The 20,502-nt window shown below is 37.0% G+C and overlaps 1 protein-coding gene and 1 long non-coding RNA gene across 3 annotated transcripts in view; one reads left to right on the top strand and one right to left on the bottom strand.

The window, feature by feature from the left end:
• LOC123385324 overlaps positions 1-11,762 on the top strand; it is a 59,872-nt gene extending 48,110 nt beyond the window's left edge. Inside the window, exon 4 of the long non-coding RNA XR_006597633.1 lies at positions 10,736-11,762. This is a non-coding gene — a long non-coding RNA (uncharacterized LOC123385324). The remainder of the gene's footprint in view (positions 1-10,735) is intronic.
• A 2,376-nt stretch (positions 11,763-14,138) lies between these two features.
• The window catches only part of EXOC2 (exocyst complex component 2), a 283,378-nt gene continuing 277,014 nt past the window's right edge, over positions 14,139-20,502 (bottom strand). For both annotated transcript variants that reach the window (XM_006931507.5, XM_003985860.5), the window contains exons 26-28: positions 18,622-18,683; positions 16,417-16,476; positions 14,139-14,898 (exon numbers count right to left, since the gene is read on the bottom strand). In XM_006931507.5, the coding sequence (XP_006931569.1) occupies positions 14,805-14,898; positions 16,417-16,476; positions 18,622-18,683 (216 nt within the window). In that variant the 3' untranslated portion in view covers positions 14,139-14,804. The remainder of the gene's footprint in view (positions 14,899-16,416; positions 16,477-18,621; positions 18,684-20,502) is intronic.

Here is a 20,502-nt window from a genome sequence, read left to right as displayed (position 1 = left end):
GGGCAAGCAGGAGGGACAGAGAGAGAGGGAGACACAGAATCTGAAGCAGGCTCCAGGCTCCGACCTGTCAGCACAGAGCCTGACTCAGAGCTCAAACTCACATGAGATCATGACCTGAGCCGTAGTCAGACGCTCAACCGACTGAACCACCCAGGCACCCCACCAAATGTCTAGTTTTCTAAAAACAATTTGTTGGGTCAACTCAGGATCCAAATAAAATCCACAGAGGGGCACCTGAGTGGCTCAGTAGGTTAAGTGTCCTACTTCGGCCCAGGTCATGATCTTGTGGTTCCTGGGTTCAAGCCCATGTCGAGTTTTGTGCTGGCAGCTCAGAGCCTGAAGCCTGCTTCAGATTCTGTGTCTTCCTCCCTCTCTGCCCCTCCCCCCACTCACATTCTGTCTCTCTCTGTCTCCTATCAATAAATAAATGTTAAATTTTTTTTTAAAAATCCATACAATGCAGATACATCTCAAGTATATTTTATTATGTAGGATGCCTTCTGGCCTCTCCCTAATTTTTTCTGAAATTTGTTTATTGAACAAAGGGTCATTTGCTTTAATTTCCAGCAATATTGATTTTGCTGATTATCCATAGATAATCCCCTGTATTTCCTACAAATTGTTAAGTAGATTTAGACATTCAGGTTCAACATTTTAGCAAGAATACATCAGTGGTGTATTGTAAGACTTGTTTCTAAGTATGGATAAAAGGTAGTTTCTGCGTGCTAAGCTTGATTTGGTACCTTTAGTGTCCAGGGATGGGGAATGGGGTCAACAGAATAGAAAATTCCTTTCAATGGTTAAAAATTGTAGTAAACAATAATATCTTATGAGCTACAAATCTGAAGCCCATGCAGATGTGAACAGTTTGGTGTTATGATCAAATAAAACAAACAAAAAAATCTGACCTTTCAAATATAGATGGCAGACTGAAACCACACATTTACTTTAGCTCTAACTAAAACTTTCTCTATCTATATACATATATATAGAACTGTACTGTCATTTTGTATATTCATGTGTGTGTGTGCATGGGTGAATATGCACCCATGCATACATGCAGTCTATACATAAACACCGTATGCATACTGCGTATAACCATATATGTTACTACAGACAGTTATTAATACAGTTAAATATACATAAAAGGCATACATCCACAAAGAAAAAAAGGAGAGGAAATAATAGCTATAAGAGTTTGAAAGCTGCCAAACATATGGGTATGTGGAAACTGATTTAGAAGATCTAAACAAGTCATGGGGCGCCTGGGTGGCTCAGTTGGTTGGGTGTCCGACTTTGGCTCAGGTCATGATCTCATGGTTCGTGGGTTTGAGCCCTGCGTTGGGCTCTGTGCTGACAGCTCAGAGTCTGGAGCCTGATTTGGATTCTGTGTCTCCCTCTGTCTCTGCCTCTTCCCTGCTTGTGCTCTGTCTCTCTTAGTCTCTCAAAAATAAATAAACATTAAAAAAAATTTTTTTTAAGAAGATCTAAACAAGTCAGATGCTAAATTGGCAATAGGAAAGACGAAAAGATGCAACCTAGTTTACATTGCAAATTTCTCAAAAGGCTCAAGAGTTTGTGGTATGGGAACTTCTGGAAGTGGGGATAAAGTGGGGGTTAAAAATCAAGCGATCAGTTTACAGGGTGTTTAACAGTTAGATGTTCCCAGGTCTCCTCTTCCTCCCTACATAGTTGGGAATATGCCCTCTACCTTCCCACTTGATCAGAGGACTAGCATTTTATTCTCTGGAGGGTAAATGCAGAAAGCTGTGTCATACCACATCTAGTTGAGAGCAGGTGTACTGTCCTAACAAAAATGACCTCTGAGGCTTCTTCTTTCTCTTGACTTTTAGGATACTGAGAGCAGTTTATTTGCTCACGGCATGAGACTGGAAGCACCTTGTCTGAGGAATCTGACCAACTCCAGAAAAATGACCTAAATATAATAATATTAGAGATTCTCCCAATGAAAAGGCCCATCCATCTATACTACCTTAATTGAAGCTCATAATTGATAAGCCCTATCCATTCCATGGAACTTACAATACAATTCAGCTTTTGAGTGCTCTACTGCTAAATATGAATAAATATCAAAGCTTGCTAGAAATTTTAGAAAAGCTTATGATATTTATTCTAATAATATGAGAAGAATAAATAAATTTGGAGACTATGCAAAAAGGAAAAACCAACTTTGGGGTGCCTGCGTGCCTCAGTTGGTTAAGCATCTGACTTCAGCTCAGGTCATGATCTCGTGGTTCATGGGTTTGAGCCCCACATTGGGCTCTGTGCTAACAGCTCAGAGCCTGAAGCCTGCTTCGGATTCTGTGTCTCTATCTCTGCCCTTCCCCTGCTTGTACTCTCTCTGTCTCTCTCTCTTTCTCTCTCAAAACTAAGTAAACATTAAAAAAATAGAAAAAAATTCTAAAATAGTGTAATTATTTCCAGATAAACAAAAAATCAACAGAATTATAAAAAAAGATATTCAGAGAAAAAACCTTCTAATAAATTAAAAACAACAGAAATGAAAAATCAATAAAAAGGTTGGATGACCTGAAACTAATATAACACTGTAGGTTAGCTACACTGGAAATAATAATAATAATAATAATAATAATAATAATAATAATGTTGGATGGTTTCTCAGAAAGTAGAATAAAACCCAAAAAAGAAAACAAGAGGAAAAAGATGTAATTTTTTTTAAAAAAAGGGCCAGGATAGGAGATCCAAATACTAAAGATAAGGATAAAAACTGGGATCAAAGGGACTCCAATAAACAATTTAAGAAAAATTCCTCCAATATAAAGACATTAGATTGACTACAGCATCATACCCAGAACAACACAATGAACTTTCAAAAAACTGGGAGAAGGAGAAGATTCTCCAAGCATAGATTGACAGATACTCGAGGACAAAAGTGAAAATGCTTGAGAATCTTGAGGAAATAGGATTTCCAACCTAGAGTTCTATATCCAGCCAAGCTATCATAAAGATTTTCATCATATATTCAAGGCTCAAAAAACTTACCTCCCATATACTCTTTTCCTAGAAAGTTATTGGAGGTTGAACTCTATCAAGCTAGGGAGCAAATCAAGAAAGTGGATGCTATGGGATACAAAAGCAGTTGATTCAACACAAAAGAAGGGCAGAGAAAAATTCTAGGATGATGAATATTATGGGAGACCCTAAGATGGCAGGTGTCGGGCCGACTTAGGGGGTACCCAGTCTAGACTACAGAAGGTTGAGAAGCTGTGGGTAAGTTTGTTCAAGTAAATAAACTTGATGAAATATCTATGTATTTGAATATGGTTCAAGGATATTTTGCATAACTTGGGTGGAGGAAGTTTTGGGATGACAGAAAACTACATATAATAAATAAAAATATGAATATTTTGTCAAAATATGAAATATGTTCTTCGCAGATGAAAAATACAACAGGATGAGGATGTTAGTATATTATTGGCTTACGACCAAATTGCATTTACATATGTATAATAACTTGAACAATGAATAATGTCCTAACCAAAGCAAATATACTTAGAGGAAAGGCTAGGGAAGTGTGCTTGTATGGTAGAGGCAATGAAAGCAAGCTAAGTTCTCATCTTCTGCTTTAAGGAAGACAACAATGACTAAGCAGAAGAATTAAAAAGTAGCAACATAAACTTACTTAGAGATATTGAACTAAATGCCAAAAGAGTTGAAAGTGAATGGCTTTAGGGAGCAGGCAAAGGGGGAGGGAGGAGCTCTGAACTGCTTAACAGATGACCACAGGAGAAAGGAAGGGAAAATAAGATAAAAACAGAGAGGGAAACAAACCATAAGAGACTCTTTGAAATACAGAGAACTGAGGGTTGATGGGTGTGAGGGGGGATAGGGAAAATGAGTGATGGGTATTGAGGAGGGCACTTGTTGGGATGAGCACTGGGTGTTGTTAAGTCAGTAATGAATTACTGGAATCTACTCCTGAAGCCAAAACTACACTGTATGTTAGATACCTTGAGAATAAATTTTTTAAAAATTGCATATAAACTACATATGTAATTTGACACTTTTGCTACTCTAACTTCATCAATAACATTGAAGAAAAATTTCCTGAGGGCTTACTTGTTACCAAATGCTGGACTAAAACCTACAGTCACCACACTGATGCAGCCCAATGGCTACTGCCTACAGCACACGGAGCTCTTTATGCCATCCATGGCAGGGCTTTGAGGATCAACTGAGAGCAGGGCACAGGACACACAGTAGAATGAAAGTCAACTCCATAGCCATCTGACATTGGGTACATATTCAGGTGAGGCCTGGTACTAGGAGCCCCTACCATGTAGGTAGAGAAATTTAATAAGCATTTTGAAGGAAAACACTTTGGAGAAAAGAAAGGGATGTGTATAAATATTTGTAAGTTATTTCAACAGGCAAAGGAGTAGAGGCAGAGGAACTGATCAGACACTCAGGAAGAGAATTTAAAGAGAAAATGAAGCTAAAGAAGAGCTTTAAAGACTGACCCTAAGGAAGAGAAATGACCCAAATAGATAAAATCATGAATGAAAGAGGAGAGATAAAAACCAATACCACAGAAATACAAACAATTATAAGAGACTACTATGAAAAAATATATACCAACAAACTGTCAATCTGGAAGAAATAGACAAATTCCTAGAAACTCACAAACTACCAAAACTGAAACAGGAGGAAATAGAAAATTTGAACAGACCCATAATCAGCAAAGAAATTAAATCAGTTTCAAAAATATCCCAACAAACAAGAGTCCTGGTTTGTTTGAAGGCCAGATGACTGCGCAGGGGAATTCTACCAGACATTTTTTAGCCTCAGCAATCAGACAACACAAAGGAATAAAAGGCATCCAAATGGGCCAGGAGGAGGTCAAACTTTCACTCTTCGCAGATGACATGATACTCTATATGGAAAACCCAAAGATTCCACCAAAAAACTGCTACAGCTGATCCATGAATTCAGCAAAGTCGCAGGATGTAAAATCAATGCACAGAAATTGGTTGAAACAACAGAAAGAGAAATCAAGGAATCGATCCCATTCACAATTGCACCAAAACCCATAAAATACCTAGGAATAAATTTAACCAAAGAGGTGAAAAATCTACACACTGAAAACTATAGAAAGCTTGTGAAAGAAATTGAAGAAGACACACACAAAAAATGAAAAAAAAATATTGCATGCTTCTGGATAGGAAGCACAAATATTGTTAAAATGCCAATACTACCCAAAGCAATCTACATATTCAATGCAATCCCTATCAAAATAACACCAGCATTCTTCACAGAGCTAGAACAAACAATCCTAAAATTTGTCTGGAACCAGAAAAGCCCCCAAATAGCCAAAGCAATCTTGAAAAAGAAAACCAAAGCTGGAGGCATCACAATCCCAGACTTCAAGCTGTATTACAAAGCTGTAATCATCAAGACAGTATGGTACTGGCACAAAAACAGACACTCAGATCCATGGAACAAAATAGAGAACCCAGAAATGGACCCACAAACGTATGGCCAACTAATTTTTGACAAAGCAGGAATGAATATCCAATGGAATAAAGACAGTCATTTCAGCAAATGGTGCTGGAAAAACTGGATAGTGACATGCAGAAACATGAACCTGGACCACTTTCTTACACCATACACAAAAGTAAACTCAAAATGCATGGAAGACCTGAATGTAACATAGGAAGCCATCAAAATCCTAGAAGAAAGCAGACAAAAACCTCTTTGACCTCAGCCGCAGCAGCTTCTTACTCAACATGTCTCCAGAGGCAAGAGAAACAAAAGCAAAAATGAACTATTGGGACCTCACCAAAATAAAACTTATGCACAGCAAAGGAAACAGTCAGCAAAACTAAAAGGCAACCAATGGAATGGGAGAAGATATTTGCAAATGGCATAAGAGATAAAGGGTTACTATCCAAATCTATAAAGAACTTATCAAACTCAACACACAAAAAATGAATAATCCAGTGAAGAAATGGGCAAAAGATATGAATAGACACTTCTCTAAAGAAGACATCCAGATGGCCAACCAACACATGAAAAAATTCTCACCATCACTCACCATCAGGGAAATAGAAATCAAAACCACAATGAGATACCATCTCACACCTGTCAGAATGGCTAACATTAACAACTTAGACAACAACAGATGTTGGCGAGGATGTGGAGAAAGAGGATCTCTTTTGCATTGCTGGTGGGAATGCAAACTGGTGCAGCCAATCTGGAAAATGGTATGGAGGTTCCTCAAAAAATTACAAATAGAACTACCCTACGACCTAGCAATTGCACTACTAGGTATTTATCCAAGGGATACAGGTGTGCCATTTCAAAGGGGCACATGCACCCCAATGTTTATAGCAGTGCTATTCACAATAGCCAAAGTATAGATAGAGCCCAAATGTCCACTGATGGATGAATGGATAAAGAAGAAGTGGTATATATATATAATGGAGTATTACTCAGCAATAAAAAAGAATGAAATCTTGACATTTGCAACCACGTGTTTGGAACTAGAGGGTATTATGCTAAGCAAAATTAGTCAGAGAAAGACAAATATCATGTGACTTTGCTCATATGAGGAACTTAAGATACACAACAGATGAACATAAGGGAAGGGAAGGAAAAATAATATAAAAATAGGGAGGGGGACAAAATATAAGAGACTCTTAAATATAGAGAACAGAGGGTTGCTGGAGGGGTTGTGGGAGGGGGGATGGGCTAAATGGGTAAGGGGCATTAAGGAATCTACTCCTGAAATCATTGTTGCACTACATGCTAATGTGGATGTAAATTTAAAAATAAATAAATTGAAAAAAATAAATAAAGAGGAGTTAATACCTATTCTCAAACTATCTAAAAAAATAGAAATGGGAAGAAAAATTACAAACTCATTCTATGAGGCAAACATTACTTGGATTACTTGTCTCCAAAATGAGACAAAGACCTCACTAAAAAGGACAATTACAGGCAAATATCCCCGATGAACCTGCATGCAAAAATTCTCAACAAGATACTAGCAAATCAAATTCAACAGTACATTAAAATAATTATTCACCAGGATAAAGTGGGATTTATTCTTGGGCTGCAGGGCTGATTCAATATCTGCAAATTAATCAACGTGATACACTACATTAATAAAAGAAAGGATAAGAACCTATAATCCTCTCAATAGATGCAGAAAAAGCATTTGACAAAATACAGCATCAATTCTTGATAAAAGCCTCAACAAAGTAGGGATAGATGGAACATACTTCCACCATAAAGGCCATGAATGAAAGACCCACAGTTAATATCATCCTCAATGGGGAAAAACAGAGCCTTTTCCCTATAGTCAGGAACAAGAAAAGGATGCCCACTCTCACCATTACTATTTAACATACTACTGGAAGTCTTAGCTTCAGCAATCATACAACAAAAAGAAATAAAGGGCATACAAATCAGCAATGAAGAAGTCAAACTTTCACTATTTGCAGATGACATGATTCTCTATGTAGAAAGCCCAAAAGACCCCACCAAAAAATTGCTCTAATATATGAATTCGGCAAAGTCACAGGCTATAAAATAAACGTGCAGAAATGTATTGCATTTCTATACACCAATAACAAAGCAGCAGAAAAAGAAATTAAGCAATCGATCCCATTTATAATTGCACCCAAACAAATACGATACCTAGGAATAAACTAAAGTAAGGTAAAAAGATCTGTACTCTGAAAACTATAGAAGACTTCTGAAAGAAATTGAAGAGGACACAAAGAAAGGGAAAAGCATCTCATGCTCACAGATTGGGAGAACAAACATTGTTAAAATGTCTATACTACTCAAAGCAATCTACACATTTAATGCCATCCCTAACAAAATACCAGCAGCATTCTTTGCAGAGCTAGAGCAGACAATCCTAAAATTTGTATAAAACCACAAAAGACCCTGAATAGCCAAAGCAATCCTGGAAAAGAAAAATAAAACTGGAGGCATCATGATTCCGGATTTCAAGCTATGTTACAAAGCTGTAATCATCAAGACAGTATAGTATCTGCACAGAACAGTCATATAGATCAATGGAGCAGAATAGAAAAACCAGAAATAAACCCACAACTTTATGGTCAACTCATCTTCGACAAAGTAGGAAAGAATATCCAATGGAATAAAGACAGTCTCTTCAACAAATGGTGCTGGGAAACCTGGACGGCGACATGCAGAAGAACGAAACTGGACCACTTTCTTACACCACACACAAAATAAATTCAAAATGGATGAAAGACCTAAATGTGAGACAGGAAACCATCAAAATCCTAGTGGAGAACCTAGGCAGCAACCTCTTTGACCTCAGCCATAGCAACTTCTTACTAGATATGTTGCCAAAGGCAAGGGAAACAAAAGCAAACATGAACTCTTGGGACTTCGTCAAGATAAAACTTCTGCACAGTGAAGGAAACAAACAACAAAACTAAAAATCAGCCTATAGAATGGGAGAAGATATATGTAAATGACATAATAGATAAACGGATACTATCCAAAATCCATAAGGAACTTATCAAACTAAACACCCAAAAAACAAATAATCCTGTTAAGAAATGGGCAAAAGATATGAATAGACAATTTTCCAGAGACATCTAGATGGCTAACAGACACATGAAAATATGCTCAACGTCACTGATCAGCTGGGAAGTACAAATCAACCACAATGAGATGCCTCCTCACACCTGTCAGAATGGCTAAAATTAATAACACAAGAAATGACAGGTGTTGGTGAGGATGTGGAGAAAGGGGAACACTTTTACACTGCTAGTGGGAATGCAAACTAGTGAAGCCACTGTGGAGAAAAGTATGGAGGTTCCTCCAGAAAATAAAAATAGAACTATCTCATGATCCAGCAATTTCACTAGTAGGTATTTACCCAAAGGATATAAAAATAAAGATAGGAGGGGTATATGGACCCCAATGTCCATATGTCCATATGGGGGCATATGTCCTCCAATGGGGATAATGCAGCATTATCAACAATAGCCAAACTGGAGAGAGCCTAAATATTCAAATTGATGAATGGATAAAGAAGATGTGGTATGGGTATACATTGTAATATTACTCAGCCATCAAAAATAATGAAATCTTGCCACTTGCAATGACATGGATGGAGCTAGAATGTATCATGCTAAGCGAAATAAGTCAATCAGAGAAAGACAAATACCGTATGATTTAACTCATATGTGGAATTTAAGAAACACAACAGGTAAACATATGGGAAGGTGGAGAGGAAAGAGGAGAGAGGGAAACAAACTATAAGAGACTCTTAATGATAGAGAACAAACACGGTTGATGGAAGGAGGGTGGCATATGGGCTAGGTAGGTGATAGGTATTAAGGAGAGCACTTGTGATGAACACTGAGTGTTGTATATAAGTGATGAATCACTGAATTCTACTCCTGAAACCAACATTGCACTGTATGTTAACTAAAATATCATTAAAAAAAAAAGACTGACCCTTAGAAATTCCACTTTTGTGCTGAGGCCTGGATGTTTTGTGATCTTCAAGAAAGAGACAGTTTTCTTGACAGCTCTTGTGGGCAAGTTAAGAGAAAGTTTCTCTGATTCCTTCCTTATCATTCTCTGGTCACTTATGATTTTCCAAATGCCAAGTTTAGCAACCATTTCTCAGCATTTATCCTTTGTACACATCTGCAACATTTGACCTTGCCAACAATCTCTATATTCCAACATGATTCTTCTTCTTCCCTTTATTTTTGTGACCCCCATGACTCCATCGTTCCCTGGCTCCCCTCATCCCTTTGTGATGAGTCCTTCTGTGGGCCTTCTTTGGCAGGTAGTGATCAGGTAGTTGTCTTGGTTCTCAGGAATCTGGGCCTACCTGAAGAGTTTGTAGGCAGATGGGACAAGAATATTCAAGAAATATGTGATAGAAATAATGAGAACAATCACAACACTATCAACAATGATTATAGCAACACGGCCAGTGGGACAACCAGTCATGGTTATGATGCTGATGAAAACAGGGTGACCAGCTTCAGTACTTCCTTTACCTAAGGATAGAGTTTATAGGCTGGACAGGAAAAAAGTAGTTTGGCATCCTACTGACTTTTATTAGCCAAGTTACAAACGGATAACCCAAAGACCCAGATCCTGTTAGTAAAATATTTGTTATGTATTTATAACCTGGCCAGATACAAAAAGGCTTTCCAGTGATCCAGTGATATGATAAAACTGAATTACAAATGTGGGTGAATAGAAAGAAGACATCAACACACCAAAAACATGACTCTAATATATAAAAATATGCATTCAATGCAAAGCTTGAATCATTTGCTGTTCTGACATATTTATTAAAAAAAAACCCTTGCTGTTCCAGTTGAGGTATGCATATCAAATATTCAATATATCTTTTATATTGTTACAGCATTTTATATATTCATATGAAAACCTGTATAATAGCACTGCTACAAAAATGTTTAATGACAAAAATGTGTGCTAGTTTCAGTCTATAGTTAAGCGTAATTATTTTAAGCATATATTAAATAAAATAGAGCTAACTTTACTTTAGAAACATAATCTTGATTTAAAATGTTGAAATTTATAACTTTTCAGAAAACACATCATAATGCTCTTACACGTCTAAAATATCCTACAGCACATAATCAAAACTGAAACACATCACCATCTTGCACCAAACCAGAATTAAAGTGTAATATTTTCTATTTATCCCCTCTAGGAAAGCTGCATACAAGGATTGAAGAGCCAGGAGAGTGCCTCAGAAAGCCTGCCTATGGCAACGATGCTTGTCTTGCAATGCCAGAATCATTTCTAGAGCATGCCACTTTCATGGTATACTGATAAAGTCTTAGTAAAACCAAATTATTCCTAATATATTTTTTAGTATTGAAGGTGGGGCTGACTTTGCTAACTGATATGAAGCCAGGATGATCACATGAATGTGGGTGTGCTAAGCCCAAATGCTACCTATGTGTGAAAGCACTTTTGAGTATCTTAATTCTTTTTATGTTTTTGTCAATTTACTCCAAGTCCTGGTTTATCTCTCAGCTTTCTGCTAACTTACATTATATTCAGCTTTCTCCTCTTAACCACTAAATTCTTCTGTACCTCAAGAAAGTCTTGAAATACCCCTTTCTTCCAAGAAGTTTCCCTTGACTTGTTGGGAATAGTAGTCCTTGAACCACCTCATTTGGGTATGGGGTTTTTATGTGCCTACCCTCAATTCTCTGAGCCATAAAAAAGCACTTACTTGTCCCTATTTTGCTTAAGTTTTATTATCCTCTAGCACTTATATGCTTCCCTGAGCCATGTCACTTGAGGGACAGCAGAAAGTATATTTGGCTGGGAGGAAGAACTGGCCATGGTTAAATTAAAGGGCAATGAAGCCAGACAAACTCCGAGTGTGACACATCCTGCTCTTACCAGCCTTGTAGTCTTGAAGTCACGAATTTCTCTCTTAGGTCCTGATTTCCTCATCTGTGAAATGGACATAATACCTTCTAGCTCATTAGGTTGTTGTAACACTATTGGGAAGGCTAAATGAGATAATTTGGTGCAATGTCTAGCATCTGGTAAGCCCCCAACAAGTAGAGAATTAGGTGGACAGCTGATAAATGCTTTCTGACAATGATTAGGCAAATATAAGGTAAACTAAAATTTAAGTATGTATTTTGTGTGTTAAAACTATATATATAAAAGTGATACAACTAATGAAAATGCTGACATAAAGATGCTTAGGGGAAAAAATGACATCTAAGTTATATCTTGTATTAAAGACATTTTTTTTTGAGAATCCAACCTAATGTCTTATTTTTTATTTTTTTAATATAAAATTTATTGTCAAATTGGTTTCCATACAACACCCAGTGTTCATCCCAACAGGAGCCCTCCTCAATGCCCATCACCCACTTTCCCCTCCCCCCTACCCCCCCATCAATCCTCAGTTTGTTCTCAGTTTTTAAATGTCTCTTATGGTTTGGCTCCTTCTCTCTCTCTCTCTCTCTCTCTCTCTTTTTTTTCCTTCCCCTCCCCCATGGTCTTAAGTTTCTCAGGATCCACAGAAGAGTGAAAACATATGGTGTCTGTCTTCCTCTGTATGACTTATTTCACTTAGCATCACACTCTCCAGTTCCATCCACGTTGTTACAAAGGGCCATATTTCATTCTTTCTCATTGCCACGTAGTATTCCATTGTGTATATAAACCACAATTTCTTTATCCATTCATCAGTTGATGGACATTTGGGCTCTTTCCATAATTTGGCTATTGTTGAAAGTGCTGCTATAAACATTGGGGTAAAAGTGCCCCCATGCATCAGCACTCCTGTATCCCTTGGGTAAATTCCTAGTAGTGCTATTGCTGTGTCATAGGGTAGATCTACTTTTAATTTTTTGAGGAAACTCCACACTGTTTTCCAGAATGGCTGCACCAGTTTGCATTCCCACCAACAGTGCAAGAGGGTTCCCGTTTCTCCACATGCTCACCAGCATCTATAGTCTCATTTGTTCATTTTAGCCACTCTGACTGGCATGAGGTGATATCTGAGTGTGGTTTTGATTTGTATTTTCCTAAAGGAGTGACGTTGAGCATCTTTTCATGTGCCTGTTGGCCATCTGGATGTCTTTTTTAGAGAAGTGTCTATTCATGTTTTCTGCCCATTTCTTCACTGGATTATTTGTTTTTCGGGTGTGGAGTTTGGTAAGTTCTTTATAGATTTTGGATACTAGCCCTTTGTCCAATATGTTCTTTATTGGATTAATGTTCTGTACTAGATATTTAAAATAACACAAACATTCAGGCTTGCAGATTTGTAATTTAGTTCATAATCATGTTAAATATAATAGTTACCAGGCTTAGGAGAGACAATATTCTGTATATTTCTTAGTAAATTTTATGGAGCAAATTTGTAGAAATTAAACTTTTACTTCCAGTTAGTATGATTTCCCCCATACACCAAATGAACCAACATAACAACACTGAATTATTTTAATTTTTTTTAATGTTCATTTATTTTGGAGAGAGCGAGCGAGAGAAAGAGAAAGAGAAAGATGGAGTGTGAACAGGAAAGGTGCAGAGAGAGAGGGAGACATGGAACCTGAAGCACGCTCCAGGCTCCGAGATGTCAGCACAGAGCCTGACATCTCATGGGGCTTGAACTCATGAACTGCCAGATCATGACCTGAGCCGAACTCAGACTGAGCCACCCAGAAGCCCCAGCACTGACTTATTTTAAATGATACTGTACTTGGCTATACTGTACTCTAAAAGTACTTGTATTAGTGTGGATCCTGAGAAACTTAACAGAAGACCATGGGGGAGGGGAAGGAAAAAAATGGTTAGAGAGGGAGGGAGCCAAAACATAAGAGACTCCTAAAAACTGAGAACAAACTGCGGGTTTATGGGGGGTGGAAGGGTGGGGTGGGTGGGTGATGGGTATTGAGGAGGGCACCTGTTGGGATGATCACTGGGTGTTGTATGGAAACCAATTTGACAATAAATTTCATAATAAAAAAATAAAAAAAATTACTTTTATTAGTAAATATATTAATTTCCACATTAAAAAAGGGGACTCTGCGACATCCACAGAAAAATTTGAGAACCCTGACATACAGCCTGCAGGTAAGAGAATTACTCAGTTTTCTGAAGCAACTGGTATGATGCAGCTAGGTAGGGGAAGCTGACTTTGAAAGAGGTCATGGTGCCCTGCACCTATTCTGGTAAACGAAGTCAACATCGAATGTAGGACAAATGGCACGAGGTGCATCAGCAGTTCCTACTGCCTGGTAACAGAGGAACATCTTTAAATCTTCAGAAAACATAGACTCTGCCAGAGCAGTGTTCTTTTAGTTACTGAGCAAGATGCTTCAAAGGGTAAGGAGCAGTGGAGAGAAAAGACATTACCAGAGGGGGAAGGAGTCAATAGCAGTGGGCAGGAATGCCAGCTGTCACCAGGGGACCTGGCTTGTTCTTTAGGAGGCAGTGAAGGCTGTGGCTATTCCCACCAGCACCTACTGGGGTATCCAAGCTCCACCGCAGTAACGGGGTCCTCAATGACAGGCAACACATTGACATGAAAGGACACATTAAATTATGAGTGAATGCAACAAAGAAAGGCTACACACTGAAAGGTGCTTAATGTTTATTAGCGCAGTGAGAAATAAAAATTAGGCAGAAAAATACAAAGTTAACTCATGGACATCTGGGCACAAATAATCTACCCCAAATATAACATTTTCTTAAGCAGACGGCAAATTTTCTAAAAATCCACTTGAGTTAGGAGAGTGAGGTATTTGTATTTTTAAGTACAGATGTACAGTTTAGGACAGTTAAAGTTCCAAAGATGTCTAAATATAACTTTCTAAATCTCTTCTTACCAATGTCTCCATGTGCCTTGGAAGCTAGAGACACTAAAGTCTGGTATATGAGACACTGAAGAATGCTTTTGTTACATCATATGCCATCTTGAAGCACTCTCTGGAAAGGTATCTCTTCCTGTAGCATTAATCATGCAACATCTAGCTAAGAATATATATATTTAAAGGTATTTTAAAGCCATACAGGGCCTAATGTAATAAAAATGACAAAACAAATTACTGCTCGGGCATTTCAAACAAGGTCATTTTGGTTGAAATAAAACATATACCAACGTCTTTCTAAGCTACCAATTTGGGGAAAAGAGACAGAGATTGCAAACCTAATGCTTTATATGCTAATACCTGTAGCGCACTTAACAAAGTAATAATAATTTATTACTTGTTATCTTTAGACTGCCCTTACTGTGGAGGTATTTATGTTTTCATCATAGTTGAAGAAGCAGCTTGGAAACAGGTGAGCTGCAAATGCATGCTACTCTTGAACTTGTTCAGCAGCTCTTCCAGTAACCTGCAAGGAGGAGAGGCTATTTTACAACCTGGCAGAGTGAAGGTTGCCTAGCAACATAAGAAAACATTCGGGGGAGCCAACTGCCTAGTTTTAGCTTCTACTTGTTGAAAAGTTATTTACATATGGATTCTTAACTCAATAACAGAAGTAAATTAATCAAAGAAGCTAATCAAAAGGAATACACACAGACACACCTGTATATTTATATATAAAAATCTCCCTCCTGTCTCCTTTCCCTAGATTAATTAGATTTCTCCCCTAAAACACATTAATGTTTGCACCTGCTTTTTTTTTTTTAATTCACTTAAAAACTATATACACTAAAATGTACTCTTTTTGGCATACAGTTCTATGAATGTTAATGAACACATATTAGCAACCTAATAACTCCCATAATTGGGCACAGAATAGTTCCATCACCTTCCAAATTCTCTCGTGTTGCCCCTTTGTGGCCACCTTTCTCTTCATCCTGACCCCTCACCAACTAACAGTCTATTGTCTGTTCCTCCTATTTTGCAGTTTTGTCTTTAACAAATATTAGAGAGTGGTAAACTCAGGTGGTGAATTAAGCACCAGAAGAGTAAGGGCTAGTTCTAATTCCACTGGGTAAATCATTCTACTACTTGATAATCAATTTCTTTAACTGGTTTGATGTATAATTTTAGGGCCAGAAATCTTAGAGTGCATTTGGTTCAGAAGAAGCAACCAAGAAGTGCGTTTAATGAGATTGGGGTCAACAGATTATTTCATGGGTTTAACAATGCTCAAAATTGTCTCCATGTGACATTTTCCTCCCATTTTCCCAGACTCATGTGTTCTCTCTGCCTTCTGAGTTTCTATAACATTGACCTATGCAAAATTACACAGCTTACACCAAGGTTTTCATGTCTATAGACTGATCAGCCAAATGCAAAGGCAGGTGGACTTCAGTTATAGTTAGTGAAGAAACAAAGACCTACATTGTTTCCGCTGCTTCAGACTAGGGTAAGTTGAGCATTTATGAAATTTGCCTGGCCTACATTTTGTCTCAGGTAATAATTTCCTGTTTTATGAGTAGCAAAGTTTAAACTCTGACCAAGACCATTAACATAGTATTACTGAAACATATACAACTTTTTTATGTCATGTGTACAAATTTACTTTCTATTGCTGAGCTACTCAAAAGAAAATAATCATCAAGTGCTGCATTTTATCATGCTGTCCTTTTTACATTTCTCTAAGAATTATCTTCTTAAAAATGTAAGGCAATAATACAGTTTACTGAGTGAGTCAAAATAAACTTTCTTAAAATGTTTTCTGTATTAGTCACTTAAAGCAAGAAAGGAACTAATTTCTGAACTGTCATAAACCCAGGGGAAAGGTTTTATCTTATTCTGTCACTTCAGAGACAAGCCAGGTACAGCATACTATCAAAGGCTATTAAGTACAAATCATTACCTATACAAAGAGTACTTTTAGGTAACAAAATCTCATTCAACACATCTTAACTGGCCCTTGAAAACAGTATATAGTACTTACTTTTTATCTGCTCCACTTGAGAGCTGAGGCAGAGCTTCCAAAGCCTGTTTAAAACTAGACCTGGAACACAGAGAAGCAAAATTTAAGTTGAAAAATTTCATATTTCTATGGGGAATTAAGAGCATCATTAAAAATTCTTAAGCATATCTTAAATATAAAGAAACCAGTATAAGCTAGTGAAGCATGTAAAAATATGAGAAAAAGTAAAAGTGAAAAACAACAGAAAAAGTAAAAGTAAAAGTTGAGGGTACAGGGTATAGTTCCCACACAGAGGCCTTGTAGGAGTAGGGTCAAAAACTCAACTATGAAGTGAAACAGAAAAGCTAAAAGAGACTGATTTTTACAAAAGATGCTACTTTAATGAGGGCTTAATGTGGACATGTTTAATTTTAAAAAAGTCTTTTCAAAATAAAACTGAAGTGTTAAGCAACTGGTAAGAAAGGAAGGAAACTAAGTAGAAATAGGGATGGTCTTGTGACAGATTATACAAATGGGGACATTTACAGTATTGACATGTACAGGGCCTGATTAACAGCCAATCTCTTACAATAACTAAACATGGTCTCTGGCATTTAGTTATTATATTTAAAATTTGTAGAATAAGTAGAGATTGACTGATTGATTTTAATTCAACATCACTTCTTTTCATAAAAAACATAAAAAGTACAAATTAAAAAAACACCAACTTGGTAAGCTTAACTATTTAAAACAGAAAGTACCAAAAAAGTTTCTGCATCAAATAAAAAGCATTTTAGGGGAAATTATTTGGTAGTAACTTGTACTTGTCACTAAGTAATACTTTTTAACTTCTTATCTCTTCTTCTTTGACCATGGTAAAGAAATTAATTTTTCTTGACTTTAAGGTGGTTTTTAATTTTGTTATTATAAAAACAGATCCTCATCATTGTACCAGTAAATATACTTTTGAGCAATGTTTCTCTTATTTGGGGCAAATATCACAGTAACAAATAGACTACAAAGTCCCAACAGATTATAAAAACTGGTATTGGGAAGCTTCAGTTGTTCTTGGTTAAGGCAAGGGATGGGTTACAGCTTGTGGGGACACCTAGCTCCCTTTCCAAAATGACTTTCCTCTTCCCTGATGTAGAGAGGAGGGTCTGCTGTTATCACCTTGTTTCCTGTAAACCTTTTCTCACTCAATCAAAAAAATGTAATGCTATTATTTCTTTATTTTTACATTATGACAATAATGATGATGATGAAGAGGATACCATTAATTATTTGTAATGCACCAATAGTTTAGAAGGTAACTTGGCATATTTTTTCATTTAATTCCCCTAAAACTTTGCCTAGAAAGTATTTATTATCTTTCTTTTATAGATGAGGCAGTTAGGCGCTAAAAGGTTAAATTAGTAGGAATAAATATCTAGGTACTTACACAAAGCATGCACCCACATCAAATTTGGACTGAGTGCCCTCTATCATCTATTACTTAACACTTTGTGTAGAAAAATGATGGCTGGGAAAAGGAATCATTAAATAACTAACATGGGAACCATCCAGAAATGTCTTCTGGTCAGCCATCATGAATAAGAATAAGAAGCTAAGTTCAATTCATTAGGAAAAACTTTTTAAATGTCCTTAAACATTTTATTTGTATACTACTTGTATTCTCAGGCATATTAACAATATAACCCAGTTTTTCCTAAGTAATATTGCCAATGGAATAAACAATTTTGTATACGCAAGTAGTTACTGATGTTTCAGTTCACCTACTGCTGATATTTCGATGATAGGAAATCCTGACTTTCATTCAAAACAGCTAAAAATTATCATCAAATTTCCACTACAAAAATTTTCAGAGAAACCACAAGGCTTCCTCTTATGCTGATATTTACAATCTTTAAATTGTCCCTCAGAGTCTGCTATGAATAGAGTAAGACGCAATTCTCATTTTCTCATTTTAAAAAGAAGTATATAATGCTCTGCTATATCATTTATGAGACTGAGATTTATCTTAGTGAATGAAAAACATAAAACCATACTACATATTTCTTCTTTTATATTATGCTACAAAGAACCAGTATTAGGAGTCATTGGCTTATTATGCTTTTTAGGTAAAAATTAATCAAATATAAACTTTATCACATCGCAATCATGAGCACTCACTCTGATTAGTTATCTTTACAAAGATAAGCTTTATTTTTAGTGAAGCACTCATAACAAGAATGTTAAGCATCTCACTTGCTTTCAGGTGTCAGGTGAACAGCCACAGTATCCCTCAAAGCACAGATTTCAAGCCGTGCCTGAAGATGAGAAAAGGACAAGTGACAATATGGAACTGTACCAGTTATTAAATTGAAACAAGTGATGTGGGGACAGTCTCTAGACTGCTTATTACTGCAGGGACAGGGTTGACAGAAGACTACTGCCATGTAGTTTTACCCCCCACCTGCCATGGTGACTGTTAGTTATGAACAGATTTTCTAAAACACTCCACAGAAATCAGGTATGATAAAATATTATTTTACTGAAAATTGAGTTAGAGTCAAGTATGCCTGTGTGAAGGCAGAGAGTCAGATACCTTACTATAAAAAGTTCAACCTGTCCAGGTGTTTTCCCACAATCTGTATTTTCTACCTAACTAGTAATTTTTCCTTTAGTCTGCTTGTTGAGAGGAAGCAAAATTTGAAACACTATCCCTGGATTATAACCCCACACCACAGATTTAAGGAAGTGGATCAGTTTACTTCCTTACACCTATGCTCTTTTGGGCACACTGACTTTAATCTCAAAAACTAAGATACAGCTCTGCAGATTCAATGCAATGTCTATTAAAATCACAGCCGGCTTTTGTTTGTTTGGTGGTTGTTTCTTTTACAAAAACTGACAGGCTGATCCAAAACAGACAAAACCATTTTGAAAAAAGAATACACAAATAGAGAAACACTTTCTTTCTTTCTTTTTTTTTTTTGCCACTTTATTTATTTATTTTATTTTTTTTTAATTTTATATATGAAATTTATTGTCAAATTGGTTTCCATACAACACCCAGTGCTCATCCCAAAAGGTGCCCTCTTCAATACCCATCACCCACCCTCTCCTCCCTCCCACCCCCCATCAACCCTCAGTTTGTTCTCAGTTTTTAACAGTCTCTTATGCTTTGGCTCTCTCCCACTCTAATCTCTTTTTTTTTTTTTTTCCTTCCCCTCCCCCATGGGTTCCTGTTAAGTTTCTCAGGATCCACATAAGAGTGAAACCATATGGTATCTGTCTTTCTCTGTATGGCTTATTTCACTTAGCATCACACTCTCCAGTTCCATCCACGTTGCTACAAAAGGCCATATTTCATTTTTTCTCATTGCCACGTAGTATTCCATTGTGTATATAAACCACAATTTCTTTATCCATTCATCAGTTGATGGACATTTAGGCTCTTTCCATAATTTGGCTATTGTGGAGAGTGCTGCTATAAACATTGGGGTACAAGTGGCCCTATGCATCAGTACTCCTGTATCCCTTGGATAAATTCCTAGCAGTGCTATTGCTGGGTCATAGGGTAGGTCTATTTTTAATTTTCTGAGGAACCTCCACACTGCTTTCCAGAGTGGCTGCACCAATTTGCATTCCCACCAACAGTGCAAGAGGGTTCCCGTTTCTCCACATCCTCTCCAGCATCTAGAGTCTCCTGATTTGTTCATTTTGGCCACTCTGACTGGCGTGAGGTGATACCTGAGTGTGGTTTTGATTTGTATTGCCCTGATAAGGAGCGACGCTGAACATCTTTTCATGTGCCTGTTGGCCATCCGGATGTCTTCTTTAGAGAAGTGTCTATTCATGTTTTCTGCCCATTTCTTCACTGGGTTATTTGTTTTTCGGGTGTGGAGTTTGGTGAGCTCTTTATAGATTTTGGATACTAGCCCTTTGTCCGATATGTCATTTGCAAATATCTTTTCCCATTCCGTTGGTTGCCTTTTAGTTTTGTTGGTTGTTTCCTTTGCTGTGCAGAAGCTTTTTATCTTCATAAGGTCCCAGTAATTCACTTTTGCTTTTAATTCCCTTGCCTTTGGGGAGAGAAACACTTTCTGATATCAAAACTTACTATAAACCTACAATATTTAAGAT

The sequence above is a fragment of the Felis catus genome, chromosome B2, assembly GCF_018350175.1.
Source record: "Felis catus isolate Fca126 chromosome B2, F.catus_Fca126_mat1.0, whole genome shotgun sequence".
NCBI lineage: Eukaryota > Metazoa > Chordata > Mammalia > Carnivora > Felidae > Felis > Felis catus.
This window is presented reverse-complemented; position numbering and strand designations above follow the sequence as displayed.